At 39.8% G+C, this 25,824-nt stretch overlaps 1 protein-coding gene across 1 annotated transcript in view; it reads right to left on the bottom strand.

Annotated features, from left to right (window-relative positions):
* Positions 1-22,563, bottom strand: part of cntn1a (contactin 1a) — a 44,416-nt gene extending 21,853 nt beyond the window's left edge. The window contains exons 1-13 of the mRNA XM_037683729.1: positions 22,473-22,563; positions 16,223-16,349; positions 15,311-15,489; positions 14,914-15,009; positions 14,164-14,370; positions 10,910-11,009; positions 10,026-10,207; positions 8,259-8,383; positions 5,914-6,031; positions 5,658-5,805; positions 4,051-4,178; positions 2,290-2,462; positions 1,532-1,655 (exon numbers count right to left, since the gene is read on the bottom strand). Coding sequence (XP_037539657.1) covers positions 1,532-1,655; positions 2,290-2,462; positions 4,051-4,178; positions 5,658-5,805; positions 5,914-6,031; positions 8,259-8,383; positions 10,026-10,207; positions 10,910-11,009; positions 14,164-14,370; positions 14,914-15,009; positions 15,311-15,489; positions 16,223-16,349; positions 22,473-22,563 — 1,798 coding nt within the window. The remainder of the gene's footprint in view (positions 1-1,531; positions 1,656-2,289; positions 2,463-4,050; positions 4,179-5,657; positions 5,806-5,913; positions 6,032-8,258; positions 8,384-10,025; positions 10,208-10,909; positions 11,010-14,163; positions 14,371-14,913; positions 15,010-15,310; positions 15,490-16,222; positions 16,350-22,472) is intronic.
* Positions 22,564-25,824: the final 3,261 nt, after the last annotated feature.

Raw genomic sequence — 25,824 nt, 5'->3', positions numbered from 1 at the left:
GTGAACAGAGTGATAAAGATCTAAATACAAGGACGTGATTCATGACACAAGGCCTCTTTTTCCAAACGCTGGAATTTTGAACATAGTTGGAAATTTTTTGTAATTTTTTTTTTCCTAAACTAATTGCAAAGTCAACATAATTGTACGATATTGTCACGACATTCAGACATTAAATTTTGCACAGAACTCACAGGACTATTACCTGAATGTTGCCATTTTTCTTAGTATACAGAAATGTGTTGTAAGTGCTGATTGATGTGGTTCTGTGTTTGGTTTGTGTCTTCCTTCATGTTGTCAGCCCCTGCTGCACCTGTTCCTCATTGTCCTTCCCCAGGTGTTCCTCATTATGTCTCATTTGGGTCCTCTATAAGTTCTGTCACTTTGTTTCTTCCCAGTCCATGGATTGTCCTCCCGCCATTCATGCTCTGTTTTCCTTTGTCTCCTTATTCACATCCTCCACATAGGTTTTGCTGCCACGTCAGCCTTTCTGTTTCTTTAAATAAATGTTCTTTGTTTTATTCTTGAGTTAGCCTCTGTCTACATGATGGGTTCAACAAATCACAGATCATGATAGATTCCAAGGGAAACTTTTTGTATTTTCTTGCAATTTTGTTGTTCCAACAAATCATGGACAGTCACAGCCCAGAGAGATCCAAACTACAAAATAGGTGAAATGTTAACATAAAAATGTGTGGAACAATAAATGATCGTTTCTGCTGTTTAAGAATGCAGAAACCTCCATCATTCGGTCAGGGTTAGGGTTAGGACTTGTTGCCCAGACAACTGAGCAATGTTGTTTATTCAAATCAAAAAGGACCGCACCCTCCCATCCCAAAACAAAAATTATAGGCAAATTATTACTATAAATCACCTGAAAGCAAAAAGTGTGCATTTAATTTATAGAGGTTGTTTTTCTACTGTATGTTTTATTAAGTGTTTCACGGTTTCAAAGGTAAATCTATACAGTAGTCCCTTGTTAATCGAAGGGGATCCCTGAAGCCCCGTGATAAGTGAAAAACCGTGATATAGGAGTAGTAGTACAAGTAATAAGTAGTAGTTTATTTTATTATATATGTATATATATTATATATATATATATATATATATATATATATATGGAATTTTAAACCCTTCACACACAATTGCAATATTCTAAACAATGTTTCTAAACTCTAAACGCTCTTAAAAAGCACAGAATATCATAATTTCAACTCCCTGCCTACTCTGCTCTTTACTAACTGCAAGCGCTCTTGGCCACGCCCACTTCTCCATGCTACACGGTGAACAGCTGATCAGATGCAGAAGGAGGTTTCTCTTGCAGCTCTGGGCTACACAAATGTGCAGCTGGTGCTAAATAATTTACAAGAATTTATTTTATATAAAACTTCCATGCCGATCGTGCGGCTCATCCATCAATCAGCCAGTTGTGTGTCATGTCCTATCTTATTTTGAAAAACCACGATAGAGTGAGTCCGCGATAAATGAACCGCAGTGATGGACCACTGTATTCTGTTTGCAGTCTCAGACTTACCCCTGACAACCAGGTGGGCAGAGGCAGTGATGTTGTCGACCTGGGTCTTTGCGGTGCAGGCGAAGTGTCCAGCGTGCTTCAGCTGAACATTTTTAATCAGCAGCTTACTATTTGAGCTTCCATTCTGCAAAAACCAACACAAGAAGCAACAAACAATTCAAGACCGATCAACTTATTTAACAACATGACGAGGTTTCTGAGTCTGCTGCAAATTCATGTTGGAAAATTAAATATAAATCAAGTCAGCAGAGTGGTTTAAGAAAATTCCACAGAGATTTAGACAGAACTGCATCTCTTTTCCTACGAAGTAATGTGAGGTCAACATGACTTAATAAAAGGAAAAAGTAAATTATACATCATGAGGCTGCTGCAAAAGTCTTAAAATAACTGAACACAAACAAACGTGAAACCAAACCTGTTTTTTTCAACAGGGAAAATCCCTTTAAAGATGGGATTTCATTAATCAGTCATAATGTGCTGGTTGCTGAGCAGGAACAAGAGAGAATCCAGAGCTGCACTTACAGACGAGACTGCAGAAACTACAACTGCAACATATGATGGCCGGCCAATTCAATTTAAAAATATTATCTGTTTTTACCAATATGTAAATCAAGTATTTGAGTGAATATAGTGCAGACATGAGTCTGGCCTCAAGTTTGTTCTGACCCGGATGAACTCATGAAAAAAGTTAACTTTTTCTCATCAGATGTATATTTTTACAATCCAACGAAACACAATCATTAAAAATAACCACTCACCAAAATGCTTTCAAAGTGTGCACTGTCCTTGTGTAAGTCGATTTCTCTTCCATCCAGGGACCAGACAAAAGTAATGTCCACCAGTGGGTCGTGGGACGCTGCACACTGCATCCAGGTGTTCTCTCCCACGTTAACATCTGCATTGGACGGTGCCAAGGTGATCTTTGTAGACTCTGTGGGTGGGGGTGGGGGGGGGGGAGCAAAAGTAACTTACTGGAAGTCAGTCATGAGAAAGAAAAATACCTGATGGTTTAAACTGTTGAAATCAGCATTGATGTGCTTTTTTTTATCTCTTTACAGCAAAAAGATAGTATCCTAATCGTTTCTTGTCACACAGCATACAACAACATGAGTAACAAGAGATTCAAACATAAAATAATTTACTACTTCACAGAAATAATTAAGCTGATGGATGCTATCTTGAACTTCTATTTTATTTTTATTTCATAGGCTTAGATGCTGGAGGACAAACTGACCACACTTTTCACTCTGCTACTGTCTTTACTTACTCTGCTCAACATGTTTTGTATTTGTAATTATTTTTTCTATCTTAACATGTGTTTTTGTCTTTCAGGTACGCCTGCACCTATACCTGGACCTACACCTGGACCTATACCTGGACCTACCATTCTGTGTTCGTCTGTCTCTCCTTCCTGTCCTCTCAAACCCAGCCGGTCAAAGCAGATGGCTGCTTGTCCTGAGCCTGGTTCTGCTGGAGGTTTCTTCCTGTTAAAAGGGAGTTTTTTCTTTCCACTGTCTCCTTTGTGCTTGCTCAGGATGGGAGACTGTGACGAAGTGAAGATTCAACGAGTCTGCTTCTTCCTTAGAGAGAACTTTTCTAACTGGCTTTTCTATGTGAATGTTTCTGTAAAGTGCCCTGAGACATCTTGGTTGTGATTTGGTGCTGTATAGATGATTATTAGATTGATGCTTCATTAGATGTTGGACGTTTTCTCCATCTCGCTTTTCTCTTTACTTTTTTCATTTTTACTGTTTGTGCAATTCAAGTTTAAAAGGCTCACATGTAAAAAAAAAAACTGAACTACTCAAACGGCTTTACCTGTAAGTGTAGATGCATTTCTTCTCCTTTTAATAAAGTAAACTCATTTTTGAAATGGAACATTTCTATGTAGAAATGTGCTTCAGCATTGTTCTTCAAATTATATCAAATGATCCCACATCACCTCAGTAAAATCTTGTTGCGCTCTGAAGTTACATTTAAAGAGTGTAATATTTTTATCTCAAAGATAAACGGAGTAACCTTTTGAGAGTTTGGAAGGGGAAACTGCTCACCTTGTCCAGCAGAGAGCAGAAAAGAGCTGTGCATTAAGAAGAGTAGAGATCAGCTGTCTCAAAATAATAATAATAATGTTTTGAAGCTGAGATTGTAGAAAACATAAAGCAAAAAAAAAAAAAAAAAAAAAAACATTTTTTTTTGGGGGTAAACAATCTCAGCTGATCTTGAACTCAAGTGCTCTTGATTTAGACTAAACAATGAGGTTAATCCTCTTGTCTCCAGACACTGGATTTAAAGCAGCCCCCTTGTGCATCTGCCCTTGGGGGGATGACTGAATAAACAGCAGGAGGGCGTATATTCATTCAACCTTTATTTGTATATTGTCATTCTGCTCTATTATTTCAACTAGCAGACATTTGAAAGCTGTCTTTTTATGACTGCCAGCTAATTTCAACATTCATCAAAGCAACATGAAGCCTGAACAGAACATTGAAATAAATCAGTGTTGTTGTTGTTTGACTCACCTGTGACCAGTAGAGGGCGCGTGCTGTTGGCCTTCCCCAAGTCGTTCTCAGCGAAACAGGTGTACCTGCCCTCGTCAGCTCGCGTCACATTCAGGATCTCGAGGCTCCCGTCCAGCCAGATGAACACCCTGAGGAGGCAGCAGAACGATGTCATCAAACTCTCTGCACAGAGCGACTTTTATACAATAAATCATTCAGCACAGATTTTCAAGGTCAGAAGTGCACTGTTTGTTATTCCGTGGGTGAACAATGATGAAAACTGAAGAAAGCCCGTTTTCTTAAGGTCATTTAAACACGGGTTTTTCTGCACACTTCATATTCATGCATGACAAACAGTGTGCCAGCTGCCCCGTCACCACAATGCACCGTCTCTCTCACAACAGCAGAAAATTAGAATGCTTATGCTGCTTTGTAATTTGTCTGCTACCCCTCCTCTACAATATGTGAGGGGGCACTGTGGTGGGGGGATGCTAGCATCACGGATCATAGCTGGGGGTCTCGCTGTTCACAGATTATGTTTGTTTTGTCAGTGAGGCACACGAGGCAGGGCGGCGCTAGTCTATCCACACTGATCTTCAGAACAGGCTCAATGTCAGCTGCTGTGTGGAAAATCATCAAAGACTTTTCAAAAAATTTGAGATATGGAGCCTATTTAGATCCTACAGATCCACATTTTGTATCGTATTTGTGCTGCAACTGTAGCTCCCCCTTCAAGACAGAATGAAAGGTTCTTTCTTTGTGACCCAGATGTGTCTGACAGTGACAGATAATGTTGTGTCCTACACTTAATAAATACTGACGATAGAAACAAGAGCAGAAAACTAAATGAATATTATGAATGAATACAAATACAGTAGTCCCTCATTTATCGCAGGGGATCCGTACCCTGAAGCCCTGCGATAAATGAAAAACTGTGAAGTAGAAATAGTACTACAGGTAGTAAATAGTAGTTTATTTTATTATAAATATATATATATGTGTGTGTGTGTGTGTTTTAAAACCTTCCAACATGCTTGCAATATTCTAAACAATGTTTCTAAACGCTCTTAAAGAGCACAGAATGTCATGATTTCAGCTCCCTGTCTACTCTGCTCTTTGCCGCCTGCAAGCGCTATTGGCCACGCCCACTTCTCTGTTCTGCAGGAGAACAGCTGATCAGCTGCAGCAGGAAGTTTATCCTGCAGCAGTAAGGGCTGCACAAATGTGCAGGAGGAAACTTTTTCTGCAGCTCTGGGCTGCACGAAGGTGCATTGCTAAATAATTTAAAATAATTTATTTTAAATAGAATTCCATGCTGATCGCGCAGCTCATCCATTAATCATCCACTTGTGTGTCATGACCAATCTTATTTTGAAAAACTGCAATAGAGCAATTCTGCGATAAATGAACCAGGAAGTAGCCAGGGACTACTGTAAATGAAAATTTATATTCACATAAAAATAAATTCACACAAAAATAAATAAAACTGCATCAAATTTCTCCTGATTAGACTAATAAAAACTGAAAGTATCACTTCTTGAGTGTCAAAGTTTTGAACCAAGACCTTGCCTTTAAAGGTGGCAGGGGATAAAAAGGAGATCCCATCTTTTTATGAAGCAGCTACTGACCTGGTGGAGTTGGACAGCAGCTCTGTGTCTTTGCTCCAGAAGAATGTGGGCCTCGGAGCTGCTTTCGGTCGACACTCAATCACAACGCGACCGTTTTTAGGTGCTAGCACATTTTTTTGTGAGCGGCGTTCAAACTTTGGAGCAAGAGCTGAGGAGCAACAGTAGGTGTTATTAAGTGCTGATAATTAGTCATCGTGAAATGTGGACCTAACAGCACAGGCGTCCTTGCAGTGGTTTAAGCTAAAATGTTACTCACCAATCACTCGCAGCTCTGCGTTGGCAAAAATAACTCCGTGACGATTCTCTGCAATGCACTGGTACATCCCTGAATCATCAAACTTCAGCCTGCTGAACCTCATTTCTGTTCTATCCATCTATAGACAATGAAAGTGAATTTTAAAATGATTTAATTTTACTTCACCATTTTCATACTGTTTAAAATATGGTGGGAAGCAAAAATTAAAAAAGCTTTTTTTCTAACAGTCATAAAATTACAACTGACACTTTAAATACAATTACATAAAAAACAGACTTCATCAAGGTCAAGGTTTCTTTATTGTCATTCGCACCAATTATAGTGTATGTGGTGGAACGAAATTGTGTACACAGTAGAGCTGTCATTTCTAACCCAAACTCAGAGCCCGGCTCCTCCCGGCTCCACCCGACCTGGATCAGGACTGGGAAATAATAAAGAGCTTAATTGCAGGCAGGGCTGGTGTAGGGCTTTTGATTGCATCAGCGGACGTGCACGGCTGTTGATCCAAGTATATGGCAACATGGCTTGCCATACAATCACCAGCTGCACACAGCCATTTGACCATGCAATGACCAAGAGGTAAAAAAAAAAAAAGTTCAGTTAAGCTTCAGATGGGACTGTACTGCCAGGCAGCGATCCATCCAAAGCCCAAATGGACGTTCTTTCAGCCGCTGCACTCAGCGGATGTGCGTGGCCGACGACCCAAACAGGTGAGATCACAAAATATCAGACATGTCAGAGCAGGGTCCATGTCTGAATAAAGCAGAATGCAGGCAGAAGCAGGGATTCAATGCACTTTGATGGCCATGAAAGGACAAACACCCCCTCAATTCCAATCTTCTAACCCCTCAGCCGCACGCATCCGCCAACCGTTAATGACTATATACAATAAGCAGTATGGTATGGTATGGTATAAAGTCAAAGCTTAATTAAAAATGTCGGGTGGGGGGGTGTTTCAGGTTTGGACCTGTAATTACTGTTAATTCATCAGGTCGTGTGGGGTTCGGAAATGATGGCTACGGGCTGGGGCCGGATTGGATTTTTACGGCCCAAATGCAACTCTAGCACACATGGTCCCAGTTCAAAATTCAATTCAAAATTTAAAAATACTTTATTAATCCCAAAGGGAAATTATTTGTTGTAACTCGTTATCCTCATTTCATTAATAGATGTTATAGATGCTGATGGCTGTAAGCAGGAAGGTTCTCATGAAAAGGTCCATCCCACAGTGGATCCTAAGAAACTGGCTGCAGATGCTGTCTGATCCGTCCACCCAGACTCGGCTGGTCTCTCGGTTCCCCCGGGCTGTAGGACCACCCGAATGCAGAGCAGAACTCCTCCTAGTGCGATGGCCACTCCTCCCAGCAGTCTGTCGAGCTCCTCGCCACTGCGGACAGCCAACTGTAGGTGCCGAGGGGTGATCCCATCCTTCCGCTGTCGTGAGCCGTGTTTCCTGCTAGTTCCAGGATCTCAGTGGTCAGGCACTCGAGCACAGCTGGCAGGTAGATGAAAATGCGTTCACAGAATATCCTTTCAACTCATTTGAGATTTGGGGCTGTAGTTGAGATATTATTTGAGTTTTTGAAATGTTAATCAGCTGTTGGTTGTAGAAAACTGCCTTGTTGCCATGGTTACGCATCATAACAAATGTCCCAAACTAAAAACGTTTCAGTAAAAATCCTTCCAGCTGCACAGCATCCAGAGGAAACAATCATCCAAAAAAGGTGATTTACATCCAGAAAAAGAGGAATTAACGTTTCCAAAAGCAAAATCTCAGAGTGAAAGTAACAGAGCTGCTCCAACATGCAGCCACCTTGGGCGGCGCAATTCTAGAACTTACATCCTAGAATTCTAGAACTTACATCCTAGAATTCTAGAAGTTACATCCAACAAAAGTATAAATTGTAAAGACAAACAGTAATAATATCTAAGATATGAACTAAGAAATATGCTAAACTAAGAATATACTAAGCACTAAAAGTACAAAGTTCATCTCATCTAGATTCAACAAAATACATTAAATGTGTTCTCATATACACAAACATGTATTCAGTACTAACTATATGCTTACTTCACTGTTACTAGTTAGCTCCCCTCATGAGGATTTCAGTTGTGATAACAATGGTTGTTCGAGGGGGTTACACAGCACATGCTGCCTAACAACAGACACTTTCTGCTGTCATGATGTGTACTCACAGTGCCAGCTTCCTGTCTCTGCTGAGCTACAAGAAAAACATGTGGCTGCATACTGAACAGACAAGAGCTACCCTGCCCAGAGGACTCAATCTGTACTTCTCAGCTGCTCAGTGGTACAGCTACAAAAATATATGAGTTTAAAATTTTACCGGTTCTCCATTTTTCAGCCAGCGGATTTGTGGTTGTGGTTCACCTTTGGCTATGCATGACATGGTAAAGCTGCTATAGATGTCTTTCTCTGTGCTACGAATGCGTTCCACCCACTCAGGAAATGCTGCAAATGAGAAAAGACAGGGATACAGTATTTTGAACGAATTTCAGAAAACTGAAAACACACTCTGGTCAATTTAAAAACTAGTTAGACAGAAGTATTGTATTTGTAACCAGTAGTACACAAACATATCATTTACTGTTTGCAAAGAGGAACCTTAACAGATAAACCTGTAAAACTTAATGTGAGCTGCAACTATATGTTCCAAAAGACAATGACTAGCACATACAAGATGCTGTCATCCAATAAAGTGATGTTGGATACAAATGCACGAAAGCAGGAGTCAAAATCAGAAATAATGTGTGGGATTAAAAATTAAACTGTCAGGAAAATAGAGCAGAATCCAGCCAGTTGAGAGGCATAATTTCATCAGCGTGTTCTGGGTCTTTCCTGGGGTCTCCTCCCAATCGGACATACCAGGAACACCTTTCTTGGGAAGCATCCAGGGGGCATTCTTACTATTTGAAGTGGCAGATCTTCATCCCAGCTGCATCACTCTTGGCTCTTAACTATTCCAGTGAGAGCTGGAGATCAAGACACAATGATGCCAATAGGACATTGTTGATTGCAAATAGTACAAACAAAATCCTGAGGCCACCTCAACACAATGTCTCCCCTCTCTATCCCCTGGCTGCACCGAAAATTTCTGCCTATAAAGTTATGAAGTCCAACTCTCAATCTGAAGAGGTCAAACTTACTGCTAGTAAAAGGAACCATACTTTCACACCATTTGCATAGGGATTGAATGGCTTGAAACAGTGGATCAGAACCAGCATTTTTCCTCCTAAATCAGAGTTTGGACCATTGACCAATGCATTTCACAATGAACTGTGGAAAACAAAAAAGCCCATTTCATAAAACACTTCAAGTTGGGCCTAGAGTGCCTTCTGCCTGTGTTGGTGTAATTTCTGCAAGGACTGAGGTGGAGTAAGGTGTTTAGGTCAACCTGCCGCTGTTAGGCTCCTGAGCCACCTAGCAAGGTAAGGCTAGGGTCATGAGGTCAGTATATGAAAAGGTAAGCTGGCATTAGTGCTCAATGTTCTGATGTGAAGATGACAAAGTCTAAACAACCAGTTGACTGTGGGATTCAATTCAATTCAGTGTATTTATATAGTGCCAATTCACAACAAAGTTGTCTCAGGGCACTTTACAGAAGAATTCACATACATAGAAAAGCCAATTAGTAAAGTTCTCTATCTAAGGAATCCAGCAGACAAGTTGAATCTTGGCTTTGTCACAGTCTCCCAGAATGGGAGGTGTCCGACACACATTTTATATGTGTAGTGTCATCAATGCAGCTTAGTTACAATCCCTTCTTCCTACAGAAGCAGCTTAAAGAGGGGCTTATTTTAAAAGCCATATTACTGAACTATGTCCAAGGTGTATATTCTGGGAGTAGTAATGAAAAAGTAAAACAGGTGTGCCGATTGCTAACAAAAGCTAGGTGGCATGTAAAGAGCTAAAACAGGGCTTTTGAGCACATCAGGAGTTCATGACCAGAATTATAAGAACAGGACATACACACAAAATCACCAAAAGGTCCTAGACTCCAACATAAAATACAAAAAACATAAACAAAGTGTCCCCAAAATTTATTACATTAGACTAAAACGATGGCCTAAACCATGACAAACACATTTCTTACCCTGAACAGACACATTTGCATAGTGGAAGTCCTTTCCTTTTGAGTTGACTGCTTCACATCTGTAGGTGCCACTGTCATCAAACTGGACATTATGGAGATACAGCTGAGCACCTGCCATCCGCACCTCGTGGTTGTATGGCATCTCTTTGCCCATCCTCCTCCAGTGAATATCAGGTACTGGGCTGAGGTGGAAAAATGGAAAACAGTAATGGTAAATGGACTGTACTTACATAGTGCCTTTCTATCTTATCAACATACTCAAAGCTCTTTACACTACAATCTGTGCCTCATTTACCCATTCATACAGCACTCTACTAAATCACTACAAAGCTAATTGAACAAATCGTTCTAAAGAGACTAATCAGTGCTTCAGATCACATTCATACACCGATGGGACACAAGTCAGAGGCATTGAGGGGTTCAGTGTCTTGCCCTGAGACACTTCAGCATGTGACTGCTGGTGGATTTGAACCCCCAACTCTTGCATTGGAGGACGACTGCTCTAACCACTCAGCCACAGGGCGGCACCTGGCTTATATATTGAGCCAGGTGCAAATTTATGCAATGTCATCAACACATTTATGATGTTTTAAAAATATACTAGATCTTTGCTTTTTGACATACCGAGCAGTAACGTATGGGGCTTTAGTACATGTGATGAGTAAACATTTTTCATGCTGTCTTTGAGAAGCAATGGGTTAAGTCTAGATTTTTCTACGTTTTGGGCAACCAAACCTATCAAATCTATTTGATACAATTTCAGTTTTTCCTTTTAGAGTCATTTAAATAAATAAAAAAATACTAATGGCTGACATATTTTCATGAAAAGGCACGAAATGCACAATGAACCTAAGCAAGCAGATAATTATAGATCTATCACTTACTTCCCCAAAGCGAAGCATTCTAATGTGACATTCTGTCCCACCAAAGCAGTAGTGTCTGGGAACTTAACTCTGAGGTCAGCTGGGTATTTTCTAATGGGACCTGAGCAGAAACATCAAAAGGTGAAACTCACAAACATGCACACATACAACAACAATAAAAAACTACATAGAAACAGCATTTTATAAAATTTATTTACGTTATAAGTAAAAAAAAAAAAAAAAATCATGCCCCCAAAGGTTAGTGTTCCTTTCTCTTTCATGTCAAATTGTTTTAAAATAGTAGCAATTCATTTTAATCTTATTTAGTTAAATAATAATTAAATAGTTTAAATGAATTTTTCTTTAATCTTATTTAGTTAAATAATGAATTAAATAGTTTAAATTAATCTTTAAACCCCATTGTTCAAAATTGCATAGCTCTTCATACAAACACCATTTTAGAAATCTTTATATCATCATTGGTTTTGCATTACATACTTATTTATTTATTAATTTATTTGCTGGCATAAACAGAAACAGCTAGCTATAGCACTTTTTATTTAATTTTTCTTCTTTCGGCTGCTCCCTTCTTCAGGGGTCACCAAAAGGAACTAAATCACACAAAGACTTGGCAATTATTTTTACGCCCGAACCCCTTCCTGACACAACCACAGTCCATCGAACTACCACAGCCCTCTGTGTGGAGCAGAGAGCTGCTATCTAGGGCGCCTGAGGGAGAAGATGGTGGGGGATAAGGGCCTTGCTCAAGAGCCCAGAGTGAGACAGATGAGGGTGGAGGCAGGCGTGGGTGCTTCACCAATCCCACTCAAGTTTCAACGTTGTCGGCACCGGGAGTTGAACCGGCGATCTTCCTATCACATGCTCACCTTCTCTAACCTCTGCGCCACCACTCCCAAGCAAGCTATAGCGCTACAAGCAGGAATTTCATTTTAAAAAGTCTTGGACTGCCTAAACACTCATTAGATTGTCAACTCAGTCTCAATTAATCTTGATTTCTCTAAACTGAGGTCATTCAAAGTGTTATCCACAACAGGTAAAGTACTATTACATATAATCCAACATTTTTCAGTCCTGGACAGTTTCTTTTTTTGTGCTGAAACGTTTCGCCTTTGATCCGGAAGGCTTCATCAGTCAAGGAAACACACAACAAAACTGATTCTTCCCCCAACAGCTTACTCCAAAGTGGAACAAATCAGTTCTGCTTGTGATAAGATGGTCTCTTTGGTACGCCCCCTCCTCCATTGCCGGCCCTCTTCCTTGTTGACAGTCGTGTCAAACTGGTTGAAAACAAAAAAATCCATTCTCAGTTATCCAGGTTGGATTAATATTAACCTGGATTATTGAGCATGGACTTTGTTGATTACATATAATATTTCCACAGAACTCCATTCTAAAAGATCTGAACAGTTCTATTAAATAACAAAGTATAACTGTATTGTTTTATCTTATTTGTGTCATCTCTGTCACTCTTCATGGTTTTGTCGTTTCTTCAAAGCCTAATAACTTTTAAACCAAGTCGTTTATTGGTTGAAATCTAAGTAAATTTCTTCCTGTCAATTTAGTAAAAAAGTTAATAATGGTGACACGACTTCATCAGACTAAAAGGCACTCCTATGATTAAGCATGGGCATTTATTGTTGAAGAAAATAATCATTAATATTTTTAACAGAAAATAAATTAGTTTTAATAAGGGCTTAATTTGTAAATCAAATGATGCCAGAACGCAAATGGCGGGCAGGTGCGGGGTGGGGGTCTGGGATCCTCCTCCCAGAGAATTTTGGATAAAGCAAATGCCATTTCCTGCATTCTGGTGTATTTTACAAAGATTTATTACAGCAGAAACCAAAGATGTAAACTCATTATTGAAATGACTGCAAAGAGTCCGTAATGCAAAACCACTGCAGCTCTGCAGGTAAGGGGCGTTCACTTCAGGACAAATTGAGGTTGCTGATTGGTCAGCTGCTGACATGCCTACTGGACTGATTGACAGGTGGGTTGACTCATGCAAAAAAAATCATAGATTTTACTGGCCCGTTTAAGACTGTCATCATTTATTCCATATTTATTCAATATTTTAGTGACTCTAAGGTTTGAGAACTGTTTTCTTACAAAATCTTAATGATAGTTTCTTTATTTTTTAGAGGTGCTGAGTTAAAATTTAGGAGTGCTTGAGCACCTTCCAAAAGAGGCTAAAATCACCACTGAAGCAAGTTCATGTTTATAATGAACTTTTAAATGCTTTATGTGTGATTTATAAGTTTATATTCTTACTTTACTAGTTGTTTAGTATATCCCACACCGCGGTCAGCTGCGCCTCCTCATCCTCCTCCCTGCTCTGCACCGTGGGACAACAAGCGCTGCTCTAAGTTTTTGGCCACTCTTAGAAAACACAGCCTTTAGCACTTTGTCACTGGCTTAGAAAAGAGTTGCTCTCAATCCTCCTGGTCGCTCCAACATCGCTTCTAATACTCTGACTGCACGACAAACAGCTTTATGAGCCGAGATCATCGTCTCTTTTATGCAGTTCAGATAACTCCTGCAGTGATTCACACATCAGGTTGTTCACAAAAGCGCAGGAACTTATGCGTAATGCAAAATGTTTATTTTAAATATATATATTTTTTTATATATAAAATTTCCCATGGCTTTGAACTTTAAGGGGCGGAAATATTTTTAAGAGCAGAAGTGGAAGTGTGAAGCAACAGCTCTGATGTGATATTAGGAAGCTTGTTATGTTTAAAATTAGTGTTTATGTAATTTTCAGTTTACATATCCAATATAGGTTATATTTGTTCAAGATATTCAAATTTGTGCATAAATTTATTATTATTAGGCTTGAGAGTTACTGGATCCACGAAAACAGTTACTGGAACGCACCCTGTCAAAATAAGAGCGTTCCCGGCCTCTTGTTCCGGCAGGATTCAGCTCAAATTAAGCCCTGGTTTTTATAGCATCCTTGTCTCTGTCCATTTGAGGACCTACTCTTTATTTGCATCTCATGTTAATGACAAAAGTATAACAACATAACACCTCTGATGTTTTTGAGTTTGTTGCCACTAAACAGAAATTTTATAAAACATGTTTGCTGTTTTTATCAATTCTATTAATTCAGTGCTGAAATTTTTGTCATACTGTTATTTGACTTAAATAAGCTATACTGTGATGAGTTTCTGTGCATGTAATTTGTGCACCAAACTCAAACCCTGCTCTAGAGTTCACCTCACAGACAGGTGGAACAGGAAGAGAATACTAACGTTCAGCCAGAGACTTGAGGGGAATGTAGTTGGAAAACACACTCTTAGAACTGGACGGGCTGGATACCATGCAGGAGTAGTTGCCCCTATCTGATGAGTCCACCTTGGAGATGTACAGGTTGCCTGTTATCTGGGAGACAAATCTTCGCTTGTCCAGTGAGATGAAGCTGGGGAAGTCATTGAGCATCCATCGAAATGACAGCCCGCCTGCAAACACAGAGAATAAAGTGTTGCTTGTCAATCAAAGGTTTGATTATGTGGCCGCAGTTTGACTACAGCTGGAGGGGTCTGATATGAGGCTGGCTCACGCTGAATAATCTAAATACATGCAATACCAAAATAGAACAACTACGCAGAGCTGAGAGAACTCATGATTCAAGCATCCATTGACCTCTGCAGATGAATTTTTAGAATCCAGCTGAAAGGCAGAACTGGCCACATTCTTCATTTGTTTCTTTTAATTGTGAGCATGAGCCAGTGCTTAAATTCGACATGGGAACAAATGTACACATGCATAAATATTGAAAATATACATTTTGTTCTGGTTGATGAATTAATACGGAAAGTTATCGACAAACAAATAATTGTAATGATTTTAATTGAATTTGTTAGTGGATATATGAACAATGTGCAGTTTGTAGTTTCGTTAAATCAAAACCCAGGACAGAAATCAAATTATCAGAGGAGAAAAATGTAATGTAGTACAAATACTTCAGCAAAATACACAGACTAAGCCTTCATACACTGTACCTGGGAAATGTGGAGGGGGAGCACAGAGCAGGACGGCCCCCTGGCCCTCCTTGACATGCACTATCCCTCTCTCCTCTAATGAAAAAAAATCCAGGTCTGAAAAACAAAGAGAAAACATCATCACCCTGATATTGTTTGAACCAAAGCACCCCCTACAACAGTTTATCACAGCAAAAAAATAAACATGTTTTGTACAGAGTTCAATAATTAGTCAATGAGTAATTTTTCATAGAAAGCAAGGAAAATCAGTCACATCGATCTGTCCCAGCTGCTTTTTTGCTGTCTTGATCTGAATAAAATGCATCAAAATGCAGCTCCAGGGCAGCTGTGGAACATCTGGATGGAGCTGCACATCCCAGCTTCCAGTAAAGCAAAGCTAGTATTTTAAACAACTTACATCCAAACTGGACAGATGCTTCTTGGCTGACGACCGTGCCAAACATGTTGGTGGCCAAACAAGAGTATTTGCCCACATGTTCGGTTCTCAACGGGTTGCTGATGACCAAGTTGCCTCCTGATAAACTGTAGTGGCTTCCCTCTTCACTCAAGTCAATTTCCATGTCGTTCAATTTCCATCTGCATGGAAAACATCTGGAATCAGCATACTGATATGTTTGTAAAGTTTATCATTAAGTTTTGTTGTTTTAAAAGGGACAATCACAACAGAACTACACAGATAAGTGGCTCAAAACAATAAGGTGAATTTTAAAAACATTATTATCCTGTGCTAATAAGATCAGTTTTTTTTTTTCAAGGCTGTACAAAATAATGATTGTTTCATGCAAAACAACAATTTCAGTTTGCTTGAAATTGAGTGGTGCTAAACAAACAAGAACCATCCAAAACAAGCAAGCTGTGGTCAAAGCTAATTGTTTCTCATCTGACATCTGACTCTGGGACCTTTCACAGCAAAAGCAATTTTCAAGGATCCAGAGCAGGACATTTACATAGATTTACATCTAAATTGAAACAGCTCGTGTGAGATGCTGGTACATGAGACACAGTGGTGATATGGGGTGTGCCTCAGCTGCAGCAACAAGAACTGATGTGTCACATTTGGGATTTCAAATTATACAATTATTGTTGTAGAAAGAAATGTTCCTCAAACACATTTATCCGAGCATAATTTAAAGACTATATGAAAGAAGGAAATGATGGTCACAATACTAAATGTTAGTGTTGCATCAGAGATAATATGAACATCCTTGTAACCTTGGCATCTAAAAACAGACCTATAACCAGGGGGGGTCCTGGGGGGCCCACAGCACACACACTGTGCAGTATGAGAGTTCATGGGAACATATGTTACTTGTATATGGCAGGTGGGTTTGCTCGAGCCCGGCAGCTCATGATAATTTTGGACTCGGGTGACTCTTCGGGGTAGATGGTGTCCACCGGTTGCTGCTCAAACTCTGGGCCAAAACCGTTGACTTCATCTGTTAGTAAAAAAATAAATGAAATAAGCCGAAAATAAATAAATATCAGCTTGGGTCAGGTATGTAAAACAAGTAATTTATTCACAGAACCATGACATAATAATTCAGATGTTTTGGTAAATGGTAAATGGACTGTACTTATATAGCGCCTTTCTATCTGATCAAGATACTCAAAGCACTTTACACCATAACCTGTGTCCTCATTTATACATTCATACTGTACAGCACTCTACTAGATCTCTACAAAGCTAATTGAACAAATCATTCTAATGAGACTAATCAGAGTTTTATCACATTCATACACTGATGGGACACACATCGGAGGCTATGAGGGGTTCAGTGTCTTGCCCTGGGACACTTTGGCATGTGACTGCTGGTGGATTCAAACCCACAACTCTTGCATTGGAGGACGACTGCTCTAACCACTGAGCCACAGCCGCCCTTGAAGTGGGGTTCTGAAGAAAGCTCATGAACAATTGTTGCCTGACCTCCTGTAGGTTTATGAAATTATCCAGTCTGCTAAGCAAACAGCTAGCAGGACCGAGAACAACACAGGCTTCAGCTTTCCTAAAACAGCTCGTCTAAATTTATTTATTTAATTTATTTATTTATTTATTTATTTATTTATTTATTTTGTGTTTAAAGAAAACTATGCATCATCACAGTCAGTTTCACTTTACAAGTCAAAATGATTGTATTTACATATAAATTTTACCATACCATACCATACCAATTTATTTATAGAGCACTTAAAACAGCAACAAGGCCAACCAAAGTGCTGTACAAAAGAAAACAAACATGCACAGCGGACAGGAAAACATAAAATAGAAATACAGATACAAATAGCAGCAGAAGCTAACTAAAATGGCCAACAGAGTAGAGTACAGACCGGACCAAAACAAATCACAACGTGGTAAAGGCAAGAGAATAGAAGTGGGTCTTCAAGCGAGACTTAAAGACTGAGAGTGTGGGAACCTGCCGGACACTCAGTGGCAACTCATTCCACAGTCGTGGACCTGCAACAGAGAAAGCCCTGTCACCTCTGAGCTTACGACGGGTTTCTGGGACTGAGAGAAGCATCTGGTCTGCTGACCTCAGAGAGCGCGGTGGGACATATGGCTGCAGAAGATCAGTGACATAGGATGGGGCGGAACTGTTCAGTGATTTAAAAACATACATGAGAATTTTGAATTGGATCCGAAGGTGAATGGGTAGCCAGTGCAGGGAGGCCAAAACTGGCGTGATGTGCTCTCTATAGCCAGTACCAGTTAAAAATCGGGCTTCAGCATTTTGAACCAGTTGTAGACGAGCAATGGAGGACTGACTGATTCCAAACAGAAGTGAATTGCAGTAATCAAGCCTAGATGTTATGAAGGCGTGGATCACTGTCTCAAGGTTCTTTTTGGAGAGTATAGGCTTCAGCTTAGACAGCCGTCTCAGCTGAAAAAAACAGGATTTGACCATCATGTTTACGTGACTGTTGAGTTTTAAGGACGGGTCCATTATCCCCCCCAGATTAGTGACCTTTTGTTTCTCTAGCGGGGCTAGAGAGAAAAGGTCAATGTCATGGTTCATGAGTGAGCCACTGGGATGGAACAGCATGACTTCAGACTTCTTCTCATTGAAGCTTAAGAAGTTTAAAGCCATCCAGTCCCGGATGTCCGCCAGGCAGTCAAGAAGAGGCTGAATAGAGCGTGTGCCTCGGGGGGAAGTAAATTTGGCAATCATCAGCGTAGAAATGAAAGGGTATGTTGTGTTTGCGGAAGATAGCACCTAGTGGCAGCAGGTATAAAGAAAAGAGAAGGAAACCGAGGATGGACCCCTGTGGTACCCCCCACTGGAGCGCTGTCGATACCGAACTAAAATCTTTGATATTGACACAGAAGGTTCTGTCAGAGAGGTAGGACCCAAACCATTTAAGGGCTGACCCTGTGATGCCCACCCACTGCTCCAGTCTAGAAATGAGGATCTTGTGGTCGATGGTGTCAAAAGCAGATGTAAGGTCCAATAGGACAAGCAGCACAGAATCACCTGCGTCTGTGGATATGAAAATGTCATTAAAAACCTTCAGTAGAGCAGTTTCAGTGCTATGGAGAGATTTGAAGCCAGACTGGAATAACTCTAGGATAGCGTGATCCCCCAAAAACTGTTTCAACTGAGACTCCACAATTTTTTCCAGTAGTTTAGAGGTGAATGGGAGTCTGGAGACAGGCCGGAAGTTGGACGTGACTGAGGGGTCAAGGTTAGGTTTTTTCAGGAGGGGCTGGACAGCAGCATGTTTAAAAGTTTTTGGCACCACACCTGAGGATAAACTGCTATTCAGAATAGCGAGAATAAAAGGACCCAGGGTAGGAAAAACTTCCTTTAGTAGTCGAGGGGGGACCACATCAAAGGGGGAACCAGATGGCTTCATGCTGCACATTACCTGCTCCAGAGAAGACAGAGAGATGGGCTCAAAGTGGTCAAACACAGCCACACACTGAGATGGGATGGACAGATCATGAGCTGGTGGAGAAATGAGTGCCCGGGTGTTTGCCACTTTTTCTAAAAAGAAATGGAGGAAGTTCTCACACAGCTCAGTTGAGGCTTCCAGAGGTGAAGGCTCACTGAGGTGTAGAACTGAGTTCAGGGTGGAGAAAAGAACTCGGGGGTTGTGGGAGTTGGAGACAATTAAATCTGAGAAGAATTTACATTTGGCAACTTTAACGGTTTTCTGATAGTGACGCCAACTCTCCCTTAACATTTGAAAAGAAACCTGCAGCCTGTCCTTCCTCCACCTTCGTTCAGCTCTGCGACACTGCCGCCTAACGGCTCGAGTGACGTCATTCAGCCAAGGCTCTGATTTAAGTTTCGTTTTTCTGGTTTTAAGGGGAGCAACACGGTCCAGAACATTTAAACAGGCATAAATTTTAGATAATTGCTATAGCGAATAGCATCAGCTAGCTATAGCACCTGCAACACTTTTTTGTATTGAACGCTTTTTGAACACTTTTAATAGGAATTTCAAATTATTTCTGCTGGACTATCTGTGTAACATGAAACTGACAATGTAAAGATTTATAAAATAGCATTGGCCTATGAAATTTGTGACCCATCTTGTCAAATCAGGGATGAAGTCATATTTGGCCAAAATGAATGAAGTATATTTTTAAAGTTCTTACTATGGACAGCTGCTCTAACCACTCAGCCATAGCCGCTCCAAAACAAATACATTTATTAAAATGAATGACAATTAAAAAAATGGGTAGTTTATTTATTTAACAAATAAAAACACCAGTAACTAAGAAAAAAAAAAACATTAGAGGCAGTGATGAAGACATGAACACGTTATCTTTTCTGCAGCTGAGAGTTGTGCGAAGCCGGAGGAAGAACAAAGTCAATAGGAACAAATTTTGTGGACTCTTCAAAGTGCAAAGTGGAGGCAAGTGGGTTTTCACAGCGAGGCCAAGGATGGAGGAACCAAGGAGCAGCCACGGACTTGGAGGTGTAGGTCAGCACCTCATCATCCAAAAGCAGCTCCTCCAGAGGAGGGAAACACTTTTGTGTTTAATTACTATTTAATTACTAATTACTAATTTTATTACTAATTACCACTAATTATTACTAATTTACTATTTAATTAATATTTAAGCTACATTGTGATACCTTCTGTAGATCATTCTATATTATGATTAGTTTCAAATGACTGATATGTTTTGAACAACAAGTTGAATAAAATTTTATCAAAGCTTCTTACAACTCTGTTAAAACGTGTCCAGTTTTGAAAAACAAATCAAGCCATATACTTGAAACCACTCATGATATCTGGATGACCTCTTATCACAATGTAGAGTAAAAAGCCAAGAATTTAAGAATGTGCTTAGTTTATTTTGACCAAATATAGCATCCCTGATTTGACGTGATGGCTCACATTTTTCAGGTGAAACTGACTGTTTTAGGTCCCCTCTCAAACCAGCTGTTAGTTTATTCATCCGGTCAGAATTCTGCAGCAGCTCTTTAACACATTCATGACCAAGACCTCACCCAGAAAGGTCAGAGGTCAACTGGAGACATGAACACCAAGGTTACATGAAGACAAGCAGAGAAGCACACAGATTTTAAACAAGTCTTTAAAAACAACTAGTAACAAACATATTCAAAGGTTATCAGAGGAATAGGTATACAACAACGAGAACTATTTCAATGATGTTTCAATGATCAGAAAACTATTGTGTTCAGCATTAGCTCTTCTGTGCTCTCTGATCCTGTAAACTTTACTCTCTTCAGCTTTATCTTATATGATCTGTTACAAATCTCGGGATGGTTTTAGTCTCTGATTTTAAGTTTAATAAACAGATTAACTCTGTTCTTCAAAACAGCTTCTTCCAGTTAAGGCAGATAGTTAAGCTTAAGTCCATGTTGGCCCGATCTGACCTTGAAAAAATAATCCATGCCTTCATTACAACCCGACTGGACTACTGTAACGCTCTCTGTGTTGGGGTCAGAAAGTTTCCATTTCACATCTCCAGCTCGTCCAAAAAGCTGCAGCTCGACTCTTCACTGGAACTTGTAGGTTTGATCACATTTCACCAGTTTTGTCCTCCCTTTACTAGCTCCCTGTATGCATCAGAATTGATTTTAAATTTTTCCTGCTAACCTTTAAGTGCCTAAATGACCTTGCACCCTCATATCTCTCTGACCTACCTCAACCATATTTGCCTTCTCAGGTGCTGAGATCATCTGATCAGCTGCTTTTGGTTGTACCAAAAACACGACTGAAGCTCAGAGGAGATTGGACTTTTCAGTCTTGGGCTCTAAACTCTGGAACAATCTGCCCCTCAACATTAGACAGGACCTTCACTTCCTGTTTTTAAATCTCTGTTAAAAACTCATTTGTTTTCTTTGATGTTTAACACAGGGTGACTTGATTTAGTATTTGATTATTTTGTGTTTTTATGTTTTTCTTTTGATGCTTTTAATAAATTTTCAGTTTATTTTATTTTTTAAATTAAATTACTCCCATTGATTTTTATTGTGAATGGTTGTTTGTCTCGTTTGTCTCTGTGTCCCTGTGATGGACTTGTGACCCGTCTAGGGTGTACCCCACCCTTCGCACAGTGATTGCCGGACATGGGCACCGGCGACCCCCGTGACCCAAAATGGAAGAAGCGGGTAAAAGATAATGGGTGGATGGATTTTTATTGTTAAGCAGTTTGGCAACAACTACTGTTTTAAATGTGCTTTATAAATAAAGCTGACTTGACTATTTCTTAAAACATAAGGTCAATGTTTGTTGTGGCTTTCTCAGGCTCCAAACCATAGTAACACATTCATCTGTTACTCGTTGATGTAACTGTTGTAAATTTTTATTAAGCATGGAAGCTTAAACTACCCACATGATCCAAACCTTTTTCATGTGATGCAGATGTGCACAAAATCTCATGGTCCAAACATAACTACGCCTTTCTTGGTTCAATCTGCCTTTTGCACGTTCAACACACACACACAAAAACACACACACACAATTACTCCCAATTACTCATTAAAACAGACAGACAAGATGAGTGGTAGCATGAATAAGACATAAACACAGACTATGAATAAGCAATGAGATGGAATGTTCCCAAACGATGATTATTCTCAAAGATCAAGAGTGTGCGTAGGTGACTGCAGGATGACACACGACAAAGAGTGTGTGAGCGTGTGTGTGTATTTGGTTGAATCTTCCAGCTCCTAGAATGCACAGCTGACACCTCAATGGGGAGCAGCTCGCTCTTTCAGAGAAAAGTCCCGTTACTTTTCAATTCAAGACCAATGCTTACAACTGAGTGAAAATGTCAAAGCAACACATTGAGCAACCTTTTCAAATCTAAAAGATGAAGATATTTATACTTGAAAATGCAGTTTTAGTACCATTAATCAGCGCAAAAGCAGCACTTTATACAGTAGTGATGCTGAATAAAACGCTGCACATTTGAAGGTTCTTGACACATCCAGTATGTAGAGTAATCCCCCAAACTGACAGTTTAACATAAGATAACTAGATGCATGTAGAATGGCTTTGGCTGTCAAGAACCTAAAGGATTAAACAGCTAGTAATCCTAAAAAGTATGAGGACAGACCATATTGACAAGTGAATTCTACCCTTTTCCAGCCAACCAGGGGTTGTATTTGAGATGTTGAGAGTTGGGATCATCTCCTGCACCAGCAGCCACAGTCTGAGAGTGTTTGACATTGATGCAAATCCCAAGGACTTTAAATTTCTGCTGGCTGTGTGGATAATTAAACATGTAAAAAAAAAATAAAAAAAATGGGCCACTGAGGAGGTTAAGAAGAGGAAAACTAGGTGAGATTTTAAGATCTAGGAATAAAAATGGAGATAAAAAGGAATGAGGAAAAGAAGTGTCTGAAATCACAAAGTTGACATGAATAAGTAAAGTACAGTGACCCCATTCTGCTGCTGGACTCTGGCTGAACTACATATGTATCAAGAACATGAAGAAATGGAATATGAATATTAGAGGGCCTGCTGGGGGGTAGCTGAGTTTCTGTACATTGGTTAAAAAAAATTAATTGGAGTGTAACTCAGAGAGATGAGCACTGGTGGTTATTTTACTTTCCACAGAGTGTGGGATGTGACAGATGGTGGAGGGGGGTGTTACAGCAGGCCACTGCCTGGAGATACATACAGAAAGCTATTTTACAGTTTTTATTTTTTTTGGCTTTAATTGATGTTTTTCTGTAGGTCCAACGCTTGAAGACTTGTGACTGACCTCCTCTCTCCCTTGGTATATGTTGCTCTTGACCATGCAACTCTTGCTTTTCCCCAATCTGACAGTGTATCTATTGAGTACCCCCCTGTCAAGGAATTGTGGTCAAAGGTTTATGGATGTTTTTAACTACTATGGCTGAGAATGTTGACTGCCCATGAACCATGTGTTTGAGTTAGCAGAGAGTTATTTTCTCTCTCGGAGAGCTGAATGAGGAGCTGATTTGATCCTGCATGTGCAGCTGGCAGTCCAAGGACACCGGTCTGTGTGTGAGATGTGAGAGCTGATAAGTCTGTGGTGATGTACCACTGCCACGTAGAGGTTTGAGTTATGGGATCGTTGTTATGTTTAAATTAACTGCTGATTTTAAAATCTATATTTTATATGTACAGGTATTTGTGTTTTGTTCTTGGTTCTTGTGTCTAAGTTTGGGTGTTTGTTGTGTTTCCTAGATGTCCTCAGCCTCCCTGATCTCGTCTCTGATTGACATTTCACTTGTTCTGTTTCTTGTTCACTGCTGCCACTCAACTAATCACTCCAGTACACTCACACACTTTAGCTGCATCGGTTGTTGGTCGTATCACTTCAGTCCTGTCTTTGTTTATAATTGTGCTGTACTTTCTGCTCTGGCAGCCTTTCAGGTTTAGCTTTTCAATTATCCATCATTTCTGCTCTGACCTCCAGTCTTGCTGCATCACTATGGTCCTCCTTTGACAACAGTTTTAGTTTTAGGATTCTGGATTCAGAGTATGTTATTATGCAATAATAAACCCACACCTACAGCTTCATGCATCTGTGTGCTAAAACAAGAAGCATTAGATGATTAGAAACACAAATGTCCAACCAAGGCTGTTTCTCTGATTGCCTAGACCTAAAATAGCATTTTGACCAAACACAACAAATCTCTTTCAGTGTTCCTCCAGTCACTCTCTTTGTTCCTTATCTGAGTGGCTCTCAGTTTCTCTTTGCATCAAACCCTTTCTCTGTTTCCTGTTTTGGCACCATTTGCCTGAGGATGCTCTGCTTTGACTTTTTCAACAGGCAAGTAATTATGTACACAATAGTCAATAGAGGGTCCTCCCACTCGCAAACAGAAAGAAAGCAAGATGGACAGTTGCCTTTAGAAAACCCCACAACTGTCCAGAAAGAGGAAAAAGTACACACACACACAGTAGACAGGGGTGGTGGTGGAGGTGGTGGTGGTGGTGGGGGGGTGTCTCCAGAGTCTACTGGAAATGATCTTTCTCTGGACAGACTGTATTATCAAATGCAGACAGCTGTATTCAGCTTGCAGCAGGTAAGTTTAGACTCTCAGTTGAAACTGAAATGCCACAGCCTTTTTCTGTCCTATTTTTGGATCCTATTATCTTCCCTAACATTTTATTATAACACAGCATCAATTATTTATAGAGGCTCCAGCAAACTTTTGGATTCACAAAGATGACTTACTGTTTTGAAACTGTGTAAAATGTGGTGATGTTACTCTACAATCAGTTCTGTGAGTTTTTTTTTTTAATGTTTTTAAACGGCAATCAGTGGCAATTTTAGCCTCCTTTTGAGGGTTCACAAGCACCAATAAATTTGACCTCGGCACCCCTGAAAAATAAATAACCCATCAATATGATTTTGTAAAGAAACTCCGTTCTCAAACCTTAGATTCACCAAAATATTGAATAAATTTGGAATAAATATGGAATAAATGATGACCCTCTTAAACAGGTCAGTCAAATCTATGATTTTTTTTTTTTTTTTTTGCAGGAGTCAGATAATTGACTCCACCTGTCAGTCAGTCCAGCAGGCTTGTCAGCAAATGACCAATCAGCAACCTCAATTTGTCAAATCAATTTGAAAAATCACAAGAAAATATGGTTAAACTTTATCAGTGGAGAACATATAACTCAGACAGCCTTACCCTGAGTGTTTAGAGGATGTAATACAGTTTATTCCAGTTCCAAAACCAAACAAAATATGAAAAAATGTGAAAGATGATAAAGTCCTGTGGCCGACCTCATGAGCAGCTGAATACAACAGTTATAAACAGGAAGTACCACATGTTCATCTGTACGAAGGTAAATCCTCCATTTTCCATCATAATTACATTTTATAATTAATGGTTAAATTAAAGGTTAATGGTTAAAGCTAGTTGTGCTTTGTTTTGTGTGTTTTAAATGTAGGTAACTTCTGGTTGCACAAATTAGTCTTTGTTATGATCAGTTAATACTAAATTGATTTTGTACAAAGCGTTTATTAGGTTGTGTAATGTAAAGTGGAGTGCTACATCTATAGCATCTTAGCTAGCCCATCTGTATTGTGCACCGGTAGCTTAGCGCTACTTCTTGTTGTGCCATTAACTCTAAAATAGTTATTGAATCAAGTGTTTACTTATGTAGGTACATGTAGATGCTTAACAACCCATTAAAATAAATCAAAATGCAGGAAATGGCATCTAATTTATTCAAAGATTTCTGGGGGAGGACTCCAAGACCCCCACCACCAGTGTGTCTCCCCGACTTTACACATGCTTCTGACGCTGATGGCCACTGTGTTGTTCAAGCCAAGAGCCACTGTCAACACTGGTGTAATGGATGGATGGATGGATGGATGGATGGATGGATGGATGGATGGATGGATGGATGGATGGATGGATGGATGGATGGATGGATGCATGCATGCATGCATGCATGTATGTATGTATGTATGTATGTATGTATGTATGTATGTATGTA

The sequence above is a fragment of the Nematolebias whitei genome, chromosome 10 (assembly GCF_014905685.2).
Source record: "Nematolebias whitei isolate Nwh7 chromosome 10, NemWhi1, whole genome shotgun sequence".
NCBI classification, from domain to species: Eukaryota; Metazoa; Chordata; class Actinopteri; order Cyprinodontiformes; family Rivulidae; genus Nematolebias; species Nematolebias whitei.
The sequence above is the reverse complement of the archived record's forward strand: the minus strand, read 5'-3'. Positions and strand labels throughout refer to the sequence as shown.